Source organism: Petromyzon marinus, unplaced genomic scaffold, assembly GCF_048934315.1.
Source record: "Petromyzon marinus isolate PM22_M1 ecotype Great Lakes invasive population unplaced genomic scaffold, UKy_Petmar_22M1.pri1.0 PM_Scaffold_38, whole genome shotgun sequence".
Classification (NCBI taxonomy): domain Eukaryota; kingdom Metazoa; phylum Chordata; class Hyperoartia; order Petromyzontiformes; family Petromyzontidae; genus Petromyzon; species Petromyzon marinus.
This window is the reverse complement of record NW_027423368.1, coordinates 147,954-168,145: the sequence shown is the minus strand read 5'-3', so window position 1 is coordinate 168,145 and position 20,192 is coordinate 147,954. Positions and strand designations below refer to the sequence as shown.

At 45.8% G+C, this 20,192-nt stretch overlaps 4 protein-coding genes across 9 annotated transcripts in view; 3 read left to right on the top strand and 1 right to left on the bottom strand.

Moving 5' to 3' along the window:
* The window catches only part of LOC116937345 (transient receptor potential cation channel subfamily M member 3-like), a 170,128-nt gene that overhangs the window by 95,463 nt on the left and 54,473 nt on the right, over positions 1–20,192 (bottom strand). For all 6 annotated transcript variants that reach the window (XM_076064311.1, XM_076064308.1, XM_076064307.1 and 3 more), the window contains exons 8-10: positions 5,727–5,901; positions 1,879–2,002; positions 288–360 (exon numbers count right to left, since the gene is read on the bottom strand). In XM_076064311.1, the coding sequence (XP_075920426.1) occupies positions 288–360; positions 1,879–2,002; positions 5,727–5,901 (372 nt within the window). The remainder of the gene's footprint in view (positions 1–287; positions 361–1,878; positions 2,003–5,726; positions 5,902–20,192) is intronic.
* Positions 6,954–10,828, top strand: LOC142923271 (uncharacterized). Its single transcript, XM_076064313.1, has 2 exons — positions 6,954–8,810; positions 9,021–10,828. Exons 1-2 carry the CDS (start codon positions 7,793–7,795, stop codon positions 10,826–10,828), a joined length of 2,826 nt encoding a protein of 941 aa, XP_075920428.1. The 5' UTR covers positions 6,954–7,792.
* LOC142923270 (uncharacterized) lies at positions 10,829–14,986 on the top strand (the record flags this gene model as incomplete). The annotated part of the gene is made up of 2 exons (XM_076064312.1): positions 10,829–12,950; positions 13,176–14,986. Coding segments are annotated over 2 exons (3,933 nt in total), but the record flags the coding sequence as incomplete, so codon positions are not given.
* On the top strand, positions 14,987–20,192 carry LOC142923267 (uncharacterized; the record flags this gene model as incomplete). The annotated part of the gene is made up of 2 exons (XM_076064302.1): positions 14,987–16,847; positions 20,167–20,192. Coding segments are annotated over 2 exons (1,887 nt in total), but the record flags the coding sequence as incomplete, so codon positions are not given.

Genomic DNA, 20,192 nt, shown 5'->3' with positions numbered 1-20,192 from the left:
CCACCCACCCACACGGTCACCGTGAACCCCACCCACCCACACGGTCACCGTGAACCCCACCCACACACACGGTCACCGTGAACCCCACCCACCCACACGGTCACCGTGAACCCCACCCACCCACACGGACACCGTGAACCCCACCCACCCACCCACACGGACACCGTGAACCCCACCCACCCACACGGACACCGTGAACCCCACCCACCCACACGGCCACCGTGAACCCCACCCACCCACACGGCCATCGTGAACCCCACCCACCCACCCACACATCCAGCGTGTACCTTTGAGGAGGGCGGTGAGGATGGCCAGGTCGATGTCCTGGTGACCCTCCGACCCCATGCGGAACACCGTGATCTGCCGGGCGACACGGACAAAGGCGCAGCCCTGAAACTGCACCACTCTAGAAGCCGATAGAGGCTGCCCAATACCCCGGGGAGCCTCTAGCAGGGCTCGAAGGGGCAAGTGGCGAGTAGCCTCTCACTCACTCCACCAAACCACTCACCCACACGCTCACCCACCAACTCACCCACCCACTCACTCACTCACTCACCCACTCACCCACCCACCCACCCACTCACCCACTCACTCACCCACCCACTCACTCACTCACCCACCCACTCACTCACTCACTCACCCACTCACTCACCCACCCACCCACCCACTCACTCACTCACTCACCCACCCACTCACCCACTCACTCACTCACTCACCCACCCACTCACCCACTCACCCACTCACTCACCCACTCACCCACCCACTCACCCACTCACCCACTCACTCACCCACCCACTCACTCACCCACCCACTCACTCACTCACCCACTCACTCACCCACTCACTCACTCACTCACCCACTCACTCACTCACTCACCCATTCACTCACCCACTCACCCACTCACCCACCCACTCACTCACTCCACCAAACCACTCACCCACACACTCACCCACCCACCCACCCACCAACCCACTCACCCACCCACACACTCACCCACCCACTCACTCACTCACTCACTCCACCAAACCACTCACCCACACGCTCACCCACCAACTCACCCACCCACCCACCCACTCACTCACCCACTCACTCACCCACTCACTCACTCACTCACCCACTCACTCACTCACCCATTCACTCACCCACTCACTCACCCACCCACCCACCCACTCACCCACTCACTCACTCACCCACTCACTCACCCACTCACTCACTCACCCACTCACTCACCCACTCACTCACTCACCCACTCACCCACTCACTCACCCACCCACCCACCCACTCACCCACCCACTCACCCACTCACTCACTCACCCACTCACTCACCCACTCACTCACCCACCCACCCACTCACCCACTCACTCACCCACTCACTCACCCACTCACTCACCCACCCACTCACTCACTCACCCACCCACCCACTCACTCACCCCCCCACCCACTCACCCACCCACCCACTCACTCACCCACTCACCCCCCCACCCACCCACTCACTCACCCACTCACCCACCCACCCACCCACTCACCCACCAACTCACCCACTCACTCACCCACCCACTCACCCACTCACCCACTCACCCACTCAATCACTCACTCACCCACCCACTCACCCACCCACCCACCCACTCACCCCCCCACCACCCCACCCACCCACCCACTCACTCACCCACTCACTCACTCACTCACCCACCCACTCACCCACCCACTCACTCACTCACCACCCCACCCACTCACCCACCCACCCACCAACCCACCCACCCACTCACTCACTCACTCACCCACCCACCCACCCACTCACCCACTCACCCACCCACCAACCCACCCACCCACTCACCCACCCACCCACCCACTCACCCCCCCACCAACCCACCCACCCACCAGCTCCTTCTTCTTCATGCACTCCATGAGGGATATGAACAGGTGCTGCGCTTGCTTGCGGCTGTAGTTGAACGTCTTCTGGATGGTGACCAGCAGCTGGTCCCTCAGTGATTCGTTAATCACCCTGGGGGGGGCGGGGCATGGGGCGAGCAGGGGCGGGGCATGCGGGGAGGGGGTGGGGCAGAGGGAAGGGGGGGGTTGACCAATTGGGTGTGAGTAAGAAAGTGGATTAGTGGGTGGGTTGCGTGAGTGGGTGGGTGGAAGACCGGGTAGATTAGTGGGTGGGTGAGTGGGTGGGTGGGTGAGTGGGTGGGTGGGTGGGTGAGTGGGTGGGTGGGCGGAAGACCGAGTTGGTTAGTGGGTGGGTTGCGTGAGTGGGCGGGTGGGAGACCGAGTGGATTAGTGGGTGGGTGATTGGGTGGGAGACCGAGTGGATTAGTGGGTGGGTGAGTGGGTGGGTGGGAGACCGAGTAAATTAGTGGGTGGGTGGGTGGGTGGAAGACCGAGTGGATTAGTGGTTGGGTTGCTGGGTGGGTGAGTGGGTGGGAGTCCGAGTGGATTAGTGGGTGGGTGGGAGTCCGAGTGGATTAGTGGGTGGGTGGGAGTCCGAGTGGATTAGTGGGTAGGTGGGTGAGTGGGTGGGAGTCCGAGTGGATTAGTGGGTGGGTGAGTGGAAGGGTGAGAGACCGAGTGGATTAGTGGGTGGGTGGGAGTCCGAGTGGATTAGTGGGTGGGTGGGTGAGTGGGTGGGAGTCCGAGTGGATTAGTGGGTGGGTGGGTGTGTGATTGAATGAACGGGTGAGTGAGTGACTAAGTCACTAGGCAAGTGACTAGCCGACTAGGTGAGTGACTAGACGACTAGGTGAGTGACTAGGCGAGTGACTAGGCGAGTGACTAGGCCCGTGACTAGGCCAGTGACTAGGCCAGTGACTAGGCCCGTGACTAGGAGAGTGACTAGGCAAGTGATTAGGCGAGTGACTAGGCGAGTGGCTAGGCCAGTGACTAGGCCCATGACTGGGCGAGTGACTAGGCCAGTGACTAGGCTAGTGACTAGGCGAGTGACTAAGCCCGTGACTAGGTGAGTGACTAGGCCCGTGACTAGGCGAGTGTCTAGGCCCGTGACTAGACCCGTGACTAGGCGAGTGACTATGCCCGTGACTAGGTGAGTGACTAGGCTATTGACTAGGCCCGTGACTAGGCCCGTGACTAGGCGAGTGACTAGGCCCGTGACTAGGCGAGTGACTAGGCCCGTGACTAGGCCCGTGAATAGGCCCGTGACTAGGCCCGTGACTAGGCCCTTGACTAGGCCCGTGACTAGGCCCGTGACTAGGCCCGTGACTAGGCTAGTGACTAGGCCCTTGACTTGGCCCGTGACTAGGCGAGTGACTAGGCGAGTGACTAGGCAAGGTGACTAAGCGAGTGACTAGGCCCGTGACTAGGCGAGTGACTAGGCCCATGACTACGCCCGTGACTATGCCCGTGACTAGGCCCGTGACTAGGCCCGTGACTAGGCGAGTGACCAGGCCCGTGACTAGTCCCATGACTAGGCGAGTGACTAGGCCCGTGACTGGGCCCGTGACTAGGCCCGTGACTAGGCCCGTGACTAGGCGAGTGACTAGGCGAGTGACTAGGCCCGTGACTAGTCCCGCGACTAGGCGAGTGACTAGGCGAGTGACTAGGCCCGTGACTAGTCCCGTGACTAGTCCCGCAACTAGGCGAGCGACTAGTCCCACAACTAGGCGAGCGACTAGTCCCGCGACTAGGCGAGCGACTAGTCCCGCGACTAGGCGAGTGACTAGTCCCGTGACTAGGCGAGTGACTAGGCGAGTGACTAGGCCCGTGAATAGGCCCGTGACTAGTCCCGTGACTAGGCCCGCGACTAGGCGAGTGACTAGGCGAGTGACTAGGCCCGTGACTAGGCCCATGACTAGTCCCGCGACTAGGCGAGCGACTAGGCCCGTGACTAGTCCCGTGACTAGGCGAGTGACTAGTCCCGTGACTAGGCGAGTGACTAGGCCCGTGACTAGTCCCGCGACTAGTCCCGCGACTAGGCGAGTGACTAGGCGAGTGACTAGGCCCGTGACTAGTCCCGTGACTAGTCCCGCGACTAGGCAAGCGACTAGTCCCGCGACTAGGCGAGTGACTAGTCCCGTGACTAGGCGAGTGACTAGGCGAGTGACTAGGCCCGTGACTAGTCCCGTGACTAGTCCCGCGACTAGGCAAGCGACTAGTCCCGCGACTAGGCGAGTGACTAGTCCCGTGACTAGGCGAGTGACTAGTCCCGTGACTAGGCGAGTGACTAGGCCCGTGACTAGTCCCGTGGCTAGGCGAGTGACTAGGCCCGTGACTAGGCGAGTGACTAGTCCCGCGACTAGGCGAGCGACTAGTCCCCTGACTAGGCCCGTGACTAGGCCCGTGACTAGGCCCGTGACTAGTCCCGCGACTAGTCCCGCGACTAGGCGAGTGACTAGGCGAGTGACTAGTCCCGTGACTAGTCCCGTGACTAGTTCCGTGACTAGTCCCGTGACTAGGCGAGTGACTAGGCGAGTGACTAGTCCCGTGACTAGTCCCGTGACTAGGTCCGTGACTAGTCCCGTGACTAGGCGGGTGACTAGGCGAGCAACTAGTCCCGTGACTAGGCGAGTGACTAGTCCCGTGACTGGGTCCGTGACTAGTCCCGTGACTAGTCCCGTGACTAGGCGAGCGACTAGGCCCGTGACTAGTCCCGTGACTAGGTTAGTGACTAGTCCCGCGACTAGGCCCGTGACTACGCCCGTGACTAGGCCCGTGACTAGGCGAGTGACTAGTTCCGTGACTAGGCCCGCGACTAGGCCCGTGACTAGTCCCACGACTAGGCGAGTGACTAGGCGAGTGACTAGGCCCGTGACTAGTCCCGCGACTAGGCGAGCGACTAGGCGAGTGACTAGTCCCGCGACTAGTCCCGCGACTAGTCCCGTGACTAGGCGAGTGACTAGTCCCGTGACTAGTTCCGCGACTAGTCCCGTGACTAGGTCCGCGACTAGGCGAGTGACTAGGCCCGTGACTAGTCCCGTGACTAGGCGAGTGACTAGGCGAGTGACTAGTCCCGTGACTAGGCGAGTGACTAGGCGAGTGACTAGTCCCGCGACTAGGCGAGTGACTAGGCGAGTGACTAGTCCCGTGACTAGTCCCGTGACTAGGTCCGTGACTAGTCCCGTGACTAGGCGAGTGACTAGGCGAGTGACTAGTCCCGTGACTAGTCCCGTGACTAGGTCCGTGACTAGTCCCGTGACTAGGTGAGTGACTAGGCGAGCAACTAGTCCCGTGACTAGGCGAGTGACTAGTCCCGTGACTGGGTCCGTGACTAGTCCCGTGACTAGTCCCGTGACTAGGCGAGCGACTAGGCCCGTGACTAGTCCCGTGACTAGGTTAGTGACTAGTCCCGCGACTAGGCCCGTGACTACGCCCGTGACTAGGCCCGTGACTAGGCGAGTGACTAGTTCCGTGACTAGGCCCGCGACTAGGCCCGTGACTAGTCCCGCGACTAGGCGAGTGACTAGGCGAGTGACTAGGCCCGTGACTAGTCCCGCGACTAGGCGAGCGACTAGGCAAGTGACTAGTCCCGCGACTAGTCCCGCGACTAGTCCCGTGACTAGGCGAGTGACTAGTCCCGTGACTAGTCCCGCGACTAGTCCCACGACTAGTCCCGCGACTAGGCGAGTGACTAGTCCCGTGACTAGTCCCATGACTAGGCGAGTGACTAGGCGAGTGACTAGTCCCGTGACTAGTTCCGCGACTAGTCCCGTGACTAGGTCCGCGACTAGGCGAGTGACTAGTCCCGCGACTAGGCGAGCGACTAGTCCACCCACCCGCCCTCCTCCGAGTACTTGTGGGCGAAGGCGAGGATGTCCGAGGTGCGTCCGCTGCCGTCACAGACCACCACGGGGACGGGCGGAGCGTCACGGAGATATTCCAGCACGATGGAGACGACGTTGGGGCCTCCCTCCACCACCAGGCCCACCACCGGCACGCCTTGGCCGATGCCTGGGACACGGGGGACAGAGACACGGGGAGAGAGAGACACGGGGAGAGAGAGAGACACGGGGAGAGAGACACGGGGAGAGAGACACGGGGAGAGAGACACGGGGACGGAGACACGGGGGACAGAGACACGGGGAGAGAGACACGGGGAGAGAGAGAGACACGGGGAGAGAGAGACACGGTGAAAGAGAGACACGGGGAGAGAGACACGGGGAGAGAGAGACACGGGGAGAGAGACACGGGGAGAGAGACACGGGGGGAGAGAGACACGGGGAGAGAGACACGGGGAGAGAGACACGGGGACGGAGACATGGGGAGAGAGACACGGGGGACAGAGACGCAGGGAGAGAGACACGGGGGACAGAGACACGGGGAGAGAGACACGGGGACGGAGACACGGGGACAGAGACACGGGGAGAGAGACACAGGGACGGAGACACGGGGGACAGAGACACAGGGAGAGAGACACGGGGAGAGAGAGACACGGTGAGAGAGACACGGGGAGAGAGACACGGGGACAGAGACACGGGGAGAGAGACACGGGGAGAGAGAGACACGGGGAGAGAGAGACACGGTGAAAGAGAGACACGGGGAGAGAGACAGGGAGAGAGAGACACGGGGAGAGAGAGAGACACGGGGAGAGAGAGACATGGTGAGAGAGAGACACGGGGAGAGAGACACGGGGATGGAGACACGGGACAGAGACACAGGGACAGAGACAGAGACACGGGACAGAGACACGGGGACGGAGACACAGGGACAGAGACAGAGACACGGGACAGAGACACGGGACAGAGACACGGGGGACAGAGACACAGGGACATAGACACGGGGAGAGAGACACGGGGAGAGAGACACGGGGAGAGAGACACGGGGAGAGAGACACGGGGAGAGAGACACGGGGAGAGAGAGACACAGGGAGAGAGACACGGGGAGAGAGAGACACGGGGAGAGAGAGACACGGGGAGAGAGACAGGGGGACAGAGACACGGGACAGAGACACGGGGAGAGAGACAGGGGGACGGAGACACGGGGAGAGAGACACGGGGAGAGAGACACGGGGAGAGAGACACGGGGAGAGAGACAGGGAGACGGAGACACGGGGAGAGAGACACGGGGAGAGAGACACGGGGAGAGAGACAGGGGGACAGAGACACGGGACAGAGACACGGGGAGAGAGAGACACGGGACAGAGACACGGGACAGAGACACGGGAGACGGAGACACGGGGAGAGAGACACGGGGACAGAGACACGGGGACGGAGACACGGGGACGGAGACACGGGGAGAGAGACACGGGGACAGAGACACGGGACAGAGACACGGGACAGAGACACGGGACAGAGACACGGGAGACGGAGACACGGGGAGAGAGACACGGGGACAGAGACACGGGGACGGAGACACGGGGACGGAGACACGGGGACAGAGACACGGGGACAGAGACACGGGAGACGGAGACACGGGGAGAGAGACACGGGGAGAGAGACACGGGGAGAGACACGGGGAGAGAGACACGGGACAGAGACACGGGGACAGAGACACGGGGAGAGAGAGACACGGGGAGAGAGACACGGGGAGAGAGACACGGGGACGGAGACACGGGGACAGAGACACGGGGGACAGAGACACAGGGACAGAGACACGGGGAGAGAGACACGGGGACGGAGACACGGGGACAGAGACACGGGGGACAGAGACACAGGGACAGAGACACGGGGAGAGAGACACGGGGAGAGAGACACGGGGAGAGAGAGACATGGTGAAAGAGAGACACGGGGACAGAGACACGGGACAGAGACACGGGAGACGGAGACACGGGGAGAGAGACACGGGGACAGAGACACAGGGACAGAGACATGGGGGATAGAGACACGGGGAGAGAGACAGGGGGATGGAGACACGGGGACAGAGACACGGGGACAGTAGTAGCAGTGATAGTAGTACTAGTGATGGTACTAGTGATAGTAGTACTAGTGATAGTAGTAGTAGTAGTGATGGTACTAGTGATGGTAGTACTAGTGATGGTAGTACTAGTGATGGTACTAGTGATGGTAGTACTAGTGATGGTACTAGTGATGGTACTAGTGATAGTAGTACTGATGGTAGTACTAGCGATGGTAGTACTAGTGATAGTAGTACTAGTGATGGTAGTGATGGTACTAGTGATGGTACTAGTGATGGTAGTACTAGTGATAGTAGTACTAGTGATGGTAGTACTAGTGATAGTAGTACTAGTGATAGTAGTACTGATGGTAGTACTAGTGATGGTAGTACTAGTGATAGTAGTACTAGTGATGGTAGTGATGGTACTAGTGATGGTACTAGTGATGGTAGTACTAGTGATAGTAGTACTAGTGATGTTACTAGTGATAGTAGTACTAGTGATGGTAGTACTAGTGATAGTAGTACTAGTGATAGTAGTACTAGTGATGGTAGTACTAGTGATAGTAATACTAGTGATGTTACTAGTGATAGTAGTACTAGTGATAGTAGTACTAGTGATGGTAGTACTAGTGATAGTAGTACTAGTGATAGTAGTAGTACTAGTGATGGTAGTAGTACTAGTGATAGTAGTACTAGTGATGTTACTAGTGATAGTAGTACTAGTGATAGTAGTACTAGTGATAGTAGTAGTACTAGTGATAGTAGTACTAGTGATAGTAGTACTAGTGATAGTAGTAGTACTAGTGATAGTAGTACTAGTGATAGTAGTAGTACTAGTGATAGTAGTATTAGTGATAGTAGTAGTGATAGTAGTACTAGTGATAGTAGTACTAGTGATAGTAGTACTAGTGATAGTAGTAGTACTAGTGATAGTAGTACTAGTGATAGTAGTACTAGTGATAGTAGTAGTACTAGTGATAGTAGTACTAGTGATGGTAGTACTAGTGATAGTAGTAGTAGTACTAGTGATAGTATTAGTACTAGTGATAGTAGTACTAGTGATAGTAGTACTAGTGATAGTAGTACTAGTGATGGTAGTACTAGTGATAGTAATACTAGTGATGTTACTAGTGATAGTAGTACTAGTGATGGTAGTACTAGTGATAGTAGTACTAGTGATGGTAGTGATGGTACTAGTGATGGTATTGGTACTCACGAGTGTTAATCTTCTGCAGATAGTAGTGATAGTAGTAGTGATAGTAGTAGTAGTACTAGTGATAGTAGTACTAGTGATAGTAGTACTAGTGATAGTAGTAGTACTAGTGATAGTAGTACTAGTGATAGTAGTACTAGTGATAGTAGTACTAGTGATGGTAGTAGTGATAGTACTAGTGATGTTAGTAGTACTAGTGATAGTAGTAGTAGTACTAGTGATAGTAGTAGTGATAGTAGTAGTACTAGTGATAGTAGTACTAGTGATAGTAGTAGTACTAGTGATGGTAGTTCTAGTGATAGTAGTACTAGTGATAGTAGTAGTACTAGTGATAGTAGTACTAGTGATAGTAGTAGTACTAGTGATAGTAGTACTAGTGATGTTACTAGTGATAGTAGTACTAGTGATAGTAGTACTAGTGATAGTAGTAGTACTAGTGATAGTAGTAGTACTAGTGATAGTAGTACTAGTGATAGTAGTACTAGTGATAGTAGTAGTACTAGTGATAGTAGTACTAGTGATAGTAGTAGTACTAGTGATAGTAGTAGTAGTGATAGTAGTAGTGATAGTAGTACTAGTGATAGTAGTAGTACTAGTGATAGTAGTACTAGTGATAGTAGTACTAGTGATAGTAGTAGTACTAGTGATAGTAGTACTAGTGATAGTAGTAGTACTAGTGATAGTAGTACTAGTGATAGTAGTACTAGTGATAGTAGTAGTACTAGTGATAGTAGTAGTAGTGATAGTAGTAGTGATAGTAGTAGTACTAGTGATAGTAATAGTACTAGTGATGTTACTAGTGATAGTAGTACTAGTGATAGTAGTACTAGTGATAGTAGTAGTACTAGTGATAGCAGTAGTAGTGATAGTAGTACTAGTGATAGTAATAGTACTAGTGATAGTAGTATTAGTGATGTTAGTAGTACTAGTGATGTTACTAGTGATGGTAGTACTAGTGATAGTAGTACTAGTGATAGTAGTACTAGTGATGTTAGTAGTACTAGTGATAGTAGTACTAGTGATAGTAGTACTAGTGATAGTAGTACTAGTGATAGTAGTACTAGTGATAGTACTAGTGATAGTAGTACTAGTGATAGTAGTACTAGTGATAGTAGTACTAGTGATAGTAGTACTAGTGATAGTAGTACTAGTGATAGTAGTAGTGATAGTACTAGTGATGGTAGTAGTGATAGTAATAGTACTAGTGATGGTAGTACTAGTGATGGTAGTAGTACTAGTGATAGTAGTACTAGTGATAGTAGTGCTAGTGATAGTAGTACTAGTGATAGTAGTACTAGTGATAGTAGTACTAGTGATAGTAGTACTAGTGATAGTAGTACTAGTGATAGTAGTACTAGTGATAGTAGTACTAGTGATAGTAGTACTAGTGATAGTAGTAGTGATAGTACTAGTGATGGTAGTAGTGATAGTAATAGTACTAGTGATGGTAGTACTAGTGATGGTAGTAGTACTAGTGATAGTAGTACTAGTGATAGTAGTGCTAGTGATAGTAGTAGTACTAGTGATAGTAGTACTAGTGATAGTAGTACTAGTCATAGTAGTACTAGTGATAGTACTAGTGATGGTAGTAGTACTAGTGATAGTAGTACTAGTGATAGTAGTACTAGTGATAGTAGTACTAGTGATAGTACTAGTGATAGTAGTACTAGTGATAGTAGTACTAGTGATGGTAGTACTAGTGATAGTAGTACTAGTGATAGTAGTACTAGTGATAGTACTAGTGATAGTAGTACTAGTGATAGTACTAGTGATGGTAGTAGTACTAGTGATAGTAGTGATGTTACTAGTGATACTACTCACGAGTGTTAATCTTCTGCAGCGACACGTGCTTCTCCAGCTGGTACTAGTACTAGTGATAGTAGTACTAGTGATGGTAGTAGTGATAGTAGTACTAGTGATAGTAGTACTAGTGATGGTAGTACTAGTGATAGTAGTACTAGTGATAGTAGTACTAGTGATGGTAGTACTAGTGATAGTAGTACTAGTGATAGTAGTAGTGATAGTAGTACTAGTGATAGTAGTGATACTAGTGATAGTAGTAGTGATAGTAGTAGTAGTGATGGTAGTAGTACTAGTGATAGTAGTACTAGTGATAGTAGTACTAGTGATAGTAGTACTAGTGATGGTAGTACTAGTGATAGTAGTACTAGTGATAGTAGTAGTGATAGTAGTAGTACTAGTGATAGTAGTACTAGTGATGATAGTAGTGGTACTAGTGATAGTAGTACTAGTGATAGTAGTACTAGTGATAGTAGTACTAGTGATAGTAGTACTAGTGATGATAGTACTAGTGATAGTAGTAGTACTAGTGATAGTAGTAGTGATAGTAGTACTAGTGATGATAGTAGTGGTACTAGTGATAGTAGTACTAGTGATAGTAGTAGTACTAGTGATAGTAGTACTAGTGATAGTAGTACTAGTGACAGTAGTAGTACTAGTGATAGTAGTAGTGATAGTAGTACTAGTGATAGTAGTAGTGATAGTACTAGTGATAGTAGTAGTGATAGTAGTACTAGTGATAGTAGTAGTGATAGTACTAGTGATGGTACTAGTGATAGTAGTACTAGTGATAGTACTAGTGATAGTACTAGTGATAGTACTAGTGATAGTAGTACTAGTGATAGTAATAGTGATAGTACTAGTGATAGTAGTACTAGTGATAGTAGTAGTACTAGTGATAGTAGTAGTGATAGTAGTGATAGTAGTGATGTTACTAGTGATGGTAGTACTAGTGATGGTAGTAGTGATAGTAATAGTACTAGTGATGATAGTAGTGTTACTAGTGATAGTAGTACTAGTGATAGTAGTAGTACTAGTGATAGTAGTACTAGTGATAGTAGCACTAGTGACAGTAGTAGTACTAGTGATAGTAGTAGTGATAGTAGTACTAGTGATAGTAGTAGTGATAGTACTAGTGATAGTAGTAGTGATAGTAGTACTAGTGATAGTAGTAGTGATAGTACTAGTGATGGTACTAGTGATAGTAGTACTAGTGATAGTACTAGTGATAGTACTAGTGATAGTACTAGTGATAGTAGTACTAGTGATAGTAATAGTGATAGTACTAGTGATAGTAGTACTAGTGATAGTAGTAGTACTAGTGATAGTAGTAGTGATAGTAGTGATAGTAGTACTAGTGATGTTACTAGTGATGGTAGTACTAGTGATGGTAGTAGTGATAGTAATAGTACTAGTGATAGTAGTCGTGTTACTAGTGATAGTAGTACTAGTGATAGTAGTAGTAGTACTAGTGATAGTAGTACTAGTGATAGTAGTGATGTTGCTAGTGATAGTAGTACTAGTGATAGTAGTGATAGTAGTACTAGTGATGTTACTAGTGATGGTAGTACTAGTGATGGTAGTAGTGATAGTAATAGTACTAGTGATAGTAGTGATAGTAGTACTAGTGATAGTATTAGTGATGTTAGTAGTACTAGTGATGTTACTAGTGATGGTAGTACTAGTGACAGTAGTAGTACTAGTGATGGTAGTACTAGTGATGTTAGTAGTACTAGTGATGGCAGTACCAGTGATGGTAGTAGTACTAGTGATAGTAGTAGTACTAGTGATGATAGTACTAGTGATGATAGTAGTGGTACTAGTGATAGTAGTACTAGTGATGTTACTAGTGATAGTAGTACTAGTGATAGTAGTACTAGTGATAGTAGTAGTACTAGTGATAGTAGTACTAGTGATAGTAGTACTAGTGATAGTAGTAGTACTAGTGATAGTAGTACTAGTGATAGTAGTAGTACTAGTGATAGTAGTATTAGTGATAGTAGTAGTGATAGTAGTACTAGTGATAGTAGTACTAGTGATAGTAGTACTAGTGATAGTAGTAGTACTAGTGATAGTAGTACTAGTGATAGTAGTACTAGTGATAGTAGTAGTACTAGTGATAGTAGTACTAGTGATGGTAGTACTAGTGATAGTAGTAGTAGTACTAGTGATAGTATTAGTACTAGTGATAGTAGTACTAGTGATAGTAGTACTAGTGATAGTAGTACTAGTGATGGTAGTACTAGTGATAGTAATACTAGTGATGTTACTAGTGATAGTAGTACTAGTGATGGTAGTACTAGTGATAGTAGTACTAGTGATGGTAGTGATGGTACTAGTGATGGTATTGGTACTCACGAGTGTTAATCTTCTGCAGATAGTAGTGATAGTAGTAGTGATAGTAGTAGTAGTACTAGTGATAGTAGTACTAGTGATAGTAGTACTAGTGATAGTAGTAGTACTAGTGATAGTAGTACTAGTGATAGTAGTACTAGTGATAGTAGTACTAGTGATGGTAGTAGTGATAGTACTAGTGATGTTAGTAGTACTAGTGATAGTAGTAGTAGTACTAGTGATAGTAGTAGTGATAGTAGTAGTACTAGTGATAGTAGTACTAGTGATAGTAGTAGTACTAGTGATGGTAGTTCTAGTGATAGTAGTACTAGTGATAGTAGTAGTACTAGTGATAGTAGTACTAGTGATAGTAGTAGTACTAGTGATAGTAGTACTAGTGATGTTACTAGTGATAGTAGTACTAGTGATAGTAGTACTAGTGATAGTAGTAGTACTAGTGATAGTAGTAGTACTAGTGATAGTAGTACTAGTGATAGTAGTACTAGTGATAGTAGTAGTACTAGTGATAGTAGTACTAGTGATAGTAGTAGTACTAGTGATAGTAGTAGTAGTGATAGTAGTAGTGATAGTAGTACTAGTGATAGTAGTAGTACTAGTGATAGTAGTACTAGTGATAGTAGTACTAGTGATAGTAGTAGTACTAGTGATAGTAGTACTAGTGATAGTAGTAGTACTAGTGATAGTAGTACTAGTGATAGTAGTACTAGTGATAGTAGTAGTACTAGTGATAGTAGTAGTAGTGATAGTAGTAGTGATAGTAGTAGTACTAGTGATAGTAATAGTACTAGTGATGTTACTAGTGATAGTAGTACTAGTGATAGTAGTACTAGTGATAGTAGTAGTACTAGTGATAGCAGTAGTAGTGATAGTAGTACTAGTGATAGTAATAGTACTAGTGATAGTAGTATTAGTGATGTTAGTAGTACTAGTGATGTTACTAGTGATGGTAGTACTAGTGATAGTAGTACTAGTGATAGTAGTACTAGTGATGTTAGTAGTACTAGTGATAGTAGTACTAGTGATAGTAGTACTAGTGATAGTAGTACTAGTGATAGTAGTACTAGTGATAGTACTAGTGATAGTAGTACTAGTGATAGTAGTACTAGTGATAGTAGTACTAGTGATAGTAGTACTAGTGATAGTAGTACTAGTGATAGTAGTAGTGATAGTACTAGTGATGGTAGTAGTGATAGTAATAGTACTAGTGATGGTAGTACTAGTGATGGTAGTAGTACTAGTGATAGTAGTACTAGTGATAGTAGTGCTAGTGATAGTAGTACTAGTGATAGTAGTACTAGTGATAGTAGTACTAGTGATAGTAGTACTAGTGATAGTAGTACTAGTGATAGTAGTACTAGTGATAGTAGTACTAGTGATAGTAGTAGTGATAGTACTAGTGATGGTAGTAGTGATAGTAATAGTACTAGTGATGGTAGTACTAGTGATGGTAGTAGTACTAGTGATAGTAGTACTAGTGATAGTAGTGCTAGTGATAGTAGTAGTACTAGTGATAGTAGTACTAGTGATAGTAGTACTAGTCATAGTAGTACTAGTGATAGTACTAGTGATGGTAGTAGTACTAGTGATAGTAGTACTAGTGATAGTAGTACTAGTGATAGTAGTACTAGTGATAGTACTAGTGATAGTAGTACTAGTGATAGTAGTACTAGTGATGGTAGTACTAGTGATAGTAGTACTAGTGATAGTAGTACTAGTGATAGTACTAGTGATAGTAGTACTAGTGATAGTACTAGTGATGGTAGTAGTACTAGTGATAGTAGTGATGTTACTAGTGATGATAGTAGTACTAGTGATACTACTCACGAGTGTTAATCTTCTGCAGCGACACGTGCTTCTCCAGCTGGTACTAGTACTAGTGATAGTAGTACTAGTGATGGTAGTAGTGATAGTAGTACTAGTGATAGTAGTACTAGTGATGGTAGTACTAGTGATAGTAGTACTAGTGATAGTAGTACTAGTGATGGTAGTACTAGTGATAGTAGTACTAGTGATAGTAGTAGTGATAGTAGTACTAGTGATAGTAGTGATACTAGTGATAGTAGTAGTGATAGTAGTAGTAGTGATGGTAGTAGTACTAGTGATAGTAGTACTAGTGATAGTAGTACTAGTGATAGTAGTACTAGTGATGGTAGTACTAGTGATAGTAGTACTAGTGATAGTAGTAGTGATAGTAGTAGTACTAGTGATAGTAGTACTAGTGATGATAGTAGTGGTACTAGTGATAGTAGTACTAGTGATAGTAGTACTAGTGATAGTAGTACTAGTGATAGTAGTACTAGTGATGATAGTACTAGTGATAGTAGTAGTACTAGTGATAGTAGTAGTGATAGTAGTACTAGTGATGATAGTAGTGTTACTAGTGATAGTAGTACTAGTGATAGTAGTAGTACTAGTGATAGTAGTACTAGTGATAGTAGCACTAGTGACAGTAGTAGTACTAGTGATAGTAGTAGTGATAGTAGTACTAGTGATAGTAGTAGTGATAGTACTAGTGATAGTAGTAGTGATAGTAGTACTAGTGATAGTAGTAGTGATAGTACTAGTGATGGTACTAGTGATAGTAGTACTAGTGATAGTACTAGTGATAGTACTAGTGATAGTACTAGTGATAGTAGTACTAGTGATAGTAATAGTGATAGTACTAGTGATAGTAGTACTAGTGATAGTAGTAGTACTAGTGATAGTAGTAGTGATAGTAGTGATAGTAGTACTAGTGATGTTACTAGTGATGGTAGTACTAGTGATGGTAGTAGTGATAGTAATAGTACTAGTGATAGTAGTCGTGTTACTAGTGATAGTAGTACTAGTGATAGTAGTAGTAGTACTAGTGATAGTAGTACTAGTGATAGTAGTGATGTTGCTAGTGATAGTAGTACTAGTGATAGTAGTGATAGTAGTACTAGTGATGTTACTAGTGATGGTAGTACTAGTGATGGTAGTAGTGATAGTAATAGTACTAGTGATAGTAGTGATAGTAGTACTAGTGATAGTATTAGTGATGTTAGTAGTACTAGTGATGTTACTAGTGATGGTAGTACTAGTGACAGTAGTAGTACTAGTGATGGTAGTACTAGTGATGTTAGTAGTACTAGTGATGGCAGTACCAGTGATGGTAGTAGTACTAGTGATAGTAGTAGTACTAGTGATGATAGTACTAGTGATGATAGTAGTACTAGTGATAGTAGTAGTACTAGTGATGATAGTACTAGTGATAGTAGTACTAGTGATAGTAGTACTAGTGATAGTAGTAGTACTAGTGATAGTAGTGATGTTAGTAGTACTAGTGATAGTAGTACTAGTGATAGTAGTACTAGTGATAGTAGTAGTACTAGTGATAGTAGTAGTACTAGTGATAGTAGTACTAGTGATAGTAGTACTAGTGATAGTAGTACTAGTGATAGTAGTACTAGTGATGTTAGTAGTACTAGTGATAGTGATGATAGTAGTACTAGTGATAGTAGTACTAGTGATAGTAGTAGTGATGGTACTAGTGATGGTAGTAGTGATAGTAATAGTACTAGTGATAGTAGTACTAGTGATGGTAGTAGTACTAGTGATGTTAGTAGTACTAGTGATAGTAGTACTAGTGATAGTAGTAGTACTAGTGATAGTAGTAGTGATGGTACTAGTGATGGTAGTAGTGATAGTAATAGTACTAGTGATAGTAGTACTAGTGATAGTAGTACTAGTGATAGTATTACTAGTGATAGTAGTAGTGATAGTAGTACTAGTGATGTTACTAGTGATGGTAGTACTAGTGATGTTAGTAGTACTAGTGATAGTACTAGTGATGTTAGTACTAGTGATAGCACTCACGAGTGTTAATCTTATGCAGCGACACGTGCTTCTCCAGCTAGTGATAGTAGTAGTACTAGTGATAGTAGTAGTACTAGTGATAGTAATAGTACTAGTGATGTTACTAGTGATGGTAGTACTAGTGATAGTAGTGATGGTACTAGTGATAGTAGTACTAGTGATAGTAGTAGTAGTACTAGTGATAGTAGTACTAGTGATAGTAGTAGTACTAGTGATAGTAGTACTAGTGATAGTAGTAGTACTAGTGATAGTAATAGTACTAGTGATGTTACTAGTGATGGTAGTACTAGTGATAGTAGTGATGGTACTAGTGATAGTAGTACTAGTGATAGTAGTAGTAGTACTAGTGATAGTAGTACTAGTGATAGTAGTACTAGTGATAGTAGTACTAGTGATAGTAGTAGTACTAGTGATAGTAGTACTAGTGATAGTAGTAGTAGTGATAGTAATAGTACTAGTGATGTTACTAGTGATGGTAGTACTAGTGATAGTAGTGATGGTACTAGTGATAGTAGTACTAGTGATAGTAGTACTAGTGATAGTAGTACTAGTGATGATAGTAGTACTAGTGATAGCACTCACGAGTGTTAATCTTCTGCAGAGACACGTGCTTCTCCAGCTAGTAGTAGTACTAGTGATAGTAGTACTAGTGATAGTAGTAGTACTAGTGATAGTGATAGTAGTACTAGTGATAGTAGTACTAGTGATAGTAGTGATAGTAGTACTAGTGATAGTAGTGGTACTAGTGATAGTAGTACTAGTGATAGTAGTACTAGTGATAGTAGTACTAGTGATAGTAGTAGTACTAGTGATAGTAGTACTAGTGATAGTAGTAGTACTAGTGATAGTAGTACTAGTGATAGTACTAGTGATAGTAGTACTAGTGATAGTAGTAGTGATAGTAGTGATGATAGTAGTGGTACTAGTGATAGTAGTACTAGTGATGTTAGTAGTACTAGTGATAGCACTCACGAGTGTTAATCTTCTGCAGCGACACGTGCTTCTCCAGCTGGTAGTAGTGATAGTAGTACTAGTGTTAGTAGTACTAGTGATAGTACTAGTGATGGTAATAGTAGTACTAGTGTTAGTAGTACTAGTGATAGTACTAGTGATGGTAATAGTGATAGTAGTACTAGTGTTAGTAGTACTAGTGATAGTACTAGTGATGGTAATAGTGATAGTAGTACTAGTGATGATAGTAGTGGTACTAGTGATAACACTCACGAGTGTTAACCTTCTGCAGCGACACGTGCTTCTCCAGCTAGTACTAGTGATAGTAGTACTAGTGACAGTAGTGATAGTAGTACTAGTGTTAGTAGTACTAGTGATAGTACTAGTGATGGTAATAGTAGTACTAGTGTTAGTAGTACTAGTGATAGTACTAGTGATGGTAATAGTGATAGTAGTACTAGTGTTAGTAGTACTAGTGATAGTACTAGTGATGGTAATAGTGATAGTAGTACTAGTGATGATAGTAGTGGTACTAGTGATAGCACTCACGAGTGTTAATCTTCTGCAGAGACACGTGCTTCTCCAGCTGGTAGTAGTGATAGTAGTACTAGTGACAGTAGTGATAGTACTAGTGATAGTAGTAGTACTAGTGATACTAGTGATGTTAGTGGTACTAGTGATAGCACTCACGAGTGTTAATTTCTGCAGCGACACGTGCTTCTCCAGCTGGTAGTAGTGATAGTAGTACTAGTGACAGTAGTGATAGTACTAGTGATAGTAGTAGTACTAGTGATACTAGTGATGTTAGTGGTACTAGTGATAGCACTCACGAGTGTTAATCTTCTGCAGAGACACGTGCTTCTCCAGCTAGTAGTAGTACTAGTGATAGTAGTACTAGTTATAGTAGTAGTACTAGTGATAGTAGTACTAGTGATAGTAGTACTAGTGATAGTAGTAGTAGTGATAGTAGTACTAGTGATAGTAGTAGTACTAGTGATAGTAGTGATGCTGCTAGTGATAGCACTCACGAGTGTTAATCTTCTGCAGAGACACGTGCTTCTCCAGCTAGTAGTAGTACTAGTGATAGTAGTACTAGTTATAGTAGTAGTACTAGTGATAGTAGTACTAGTGATAGTAGTACTAGTGATAGTAGTAGTAGTGATAGTAGTACTAGTGATAGTAGTAGTACTAGTGATAGTAGTGATGCTGCTAGTGATAGCACTCACGAGTGTTAATCTTCTGCAGAGACACGTGCTTCTCCAGCTAGTAGTAGTACTAGTGATAGTAGTACTAGTTATAGTAGTAGTACTAGTGATAGTAGTACTAGTGATAGTAGTACTAGTGATAGTAGTAGTAGTGATAGTAGTACTAGTGATAGTAGTAGTACTAGTGATAGTAGTGATGCTGCTAGTGATAGCACTCACGAGTGTTAATCTTCTGCAGAGACACGTGCTTCTCCAGCTAGTAGTAGTACTAGTGATAGTAGTACTAGTTATAGTAGTAGTACTAGTGATAGTAGTACTAGTGATGGTACTAGTGATAGTGATAGTAGTAGTACTAGTGATAGTAGTGATAGTAGTGATAACACTCACGAGTGTTAATCTTCTGCAGAGACACGTGCTTCTCCAGCTAGTACTAGTGATAGTAGTACTAGTGATAGTAGTACTAGTGATGATAGTAGTGATAGTAGTGATAACACTCACGAGTGTTAATCTTCTGCAGCGACACGTGCTTCTCCAGCTGGTAGTAGTACTAGTGATAGTACTAGTGATGGTAATAGTGATAGTAGTACTAGTGATGATAGTAGTACTAGTGATAACACTCACGAGTGTTAATCTTCTGCAGCGACACGTGCTTCTCCAGCTGGTACTAGTACTAGTGATAGTAGTACTAGTGATGGTAATAGTGATAGTAGTACTAGTGATGATAGTAGTACTAGTGATGGCACTCACGAGTGTTAATCTTCTGCAGAGACACGTGCTTCTCCAGCTGGTACTAGTACTAGTGATAGTAGTACTAGTGATGGTAATAGTGATAGTAGTACTAGTGATGATAGTAGTACTAGTGATAACACTCACGAGTGTTAATCTTCTGCAGAGACACGTGCTTCTCCAGCTGGTACTAGTACTAGTGATAGTAGTACTAGTGATGGTAATAGTGATAGTAGTACTAGTGATGATAGTAGTACTAGTGATAACACTCACGAGTGTTAATCTTCTGCAGAGACACGTGCTTCTCCAGCTGGTACTAG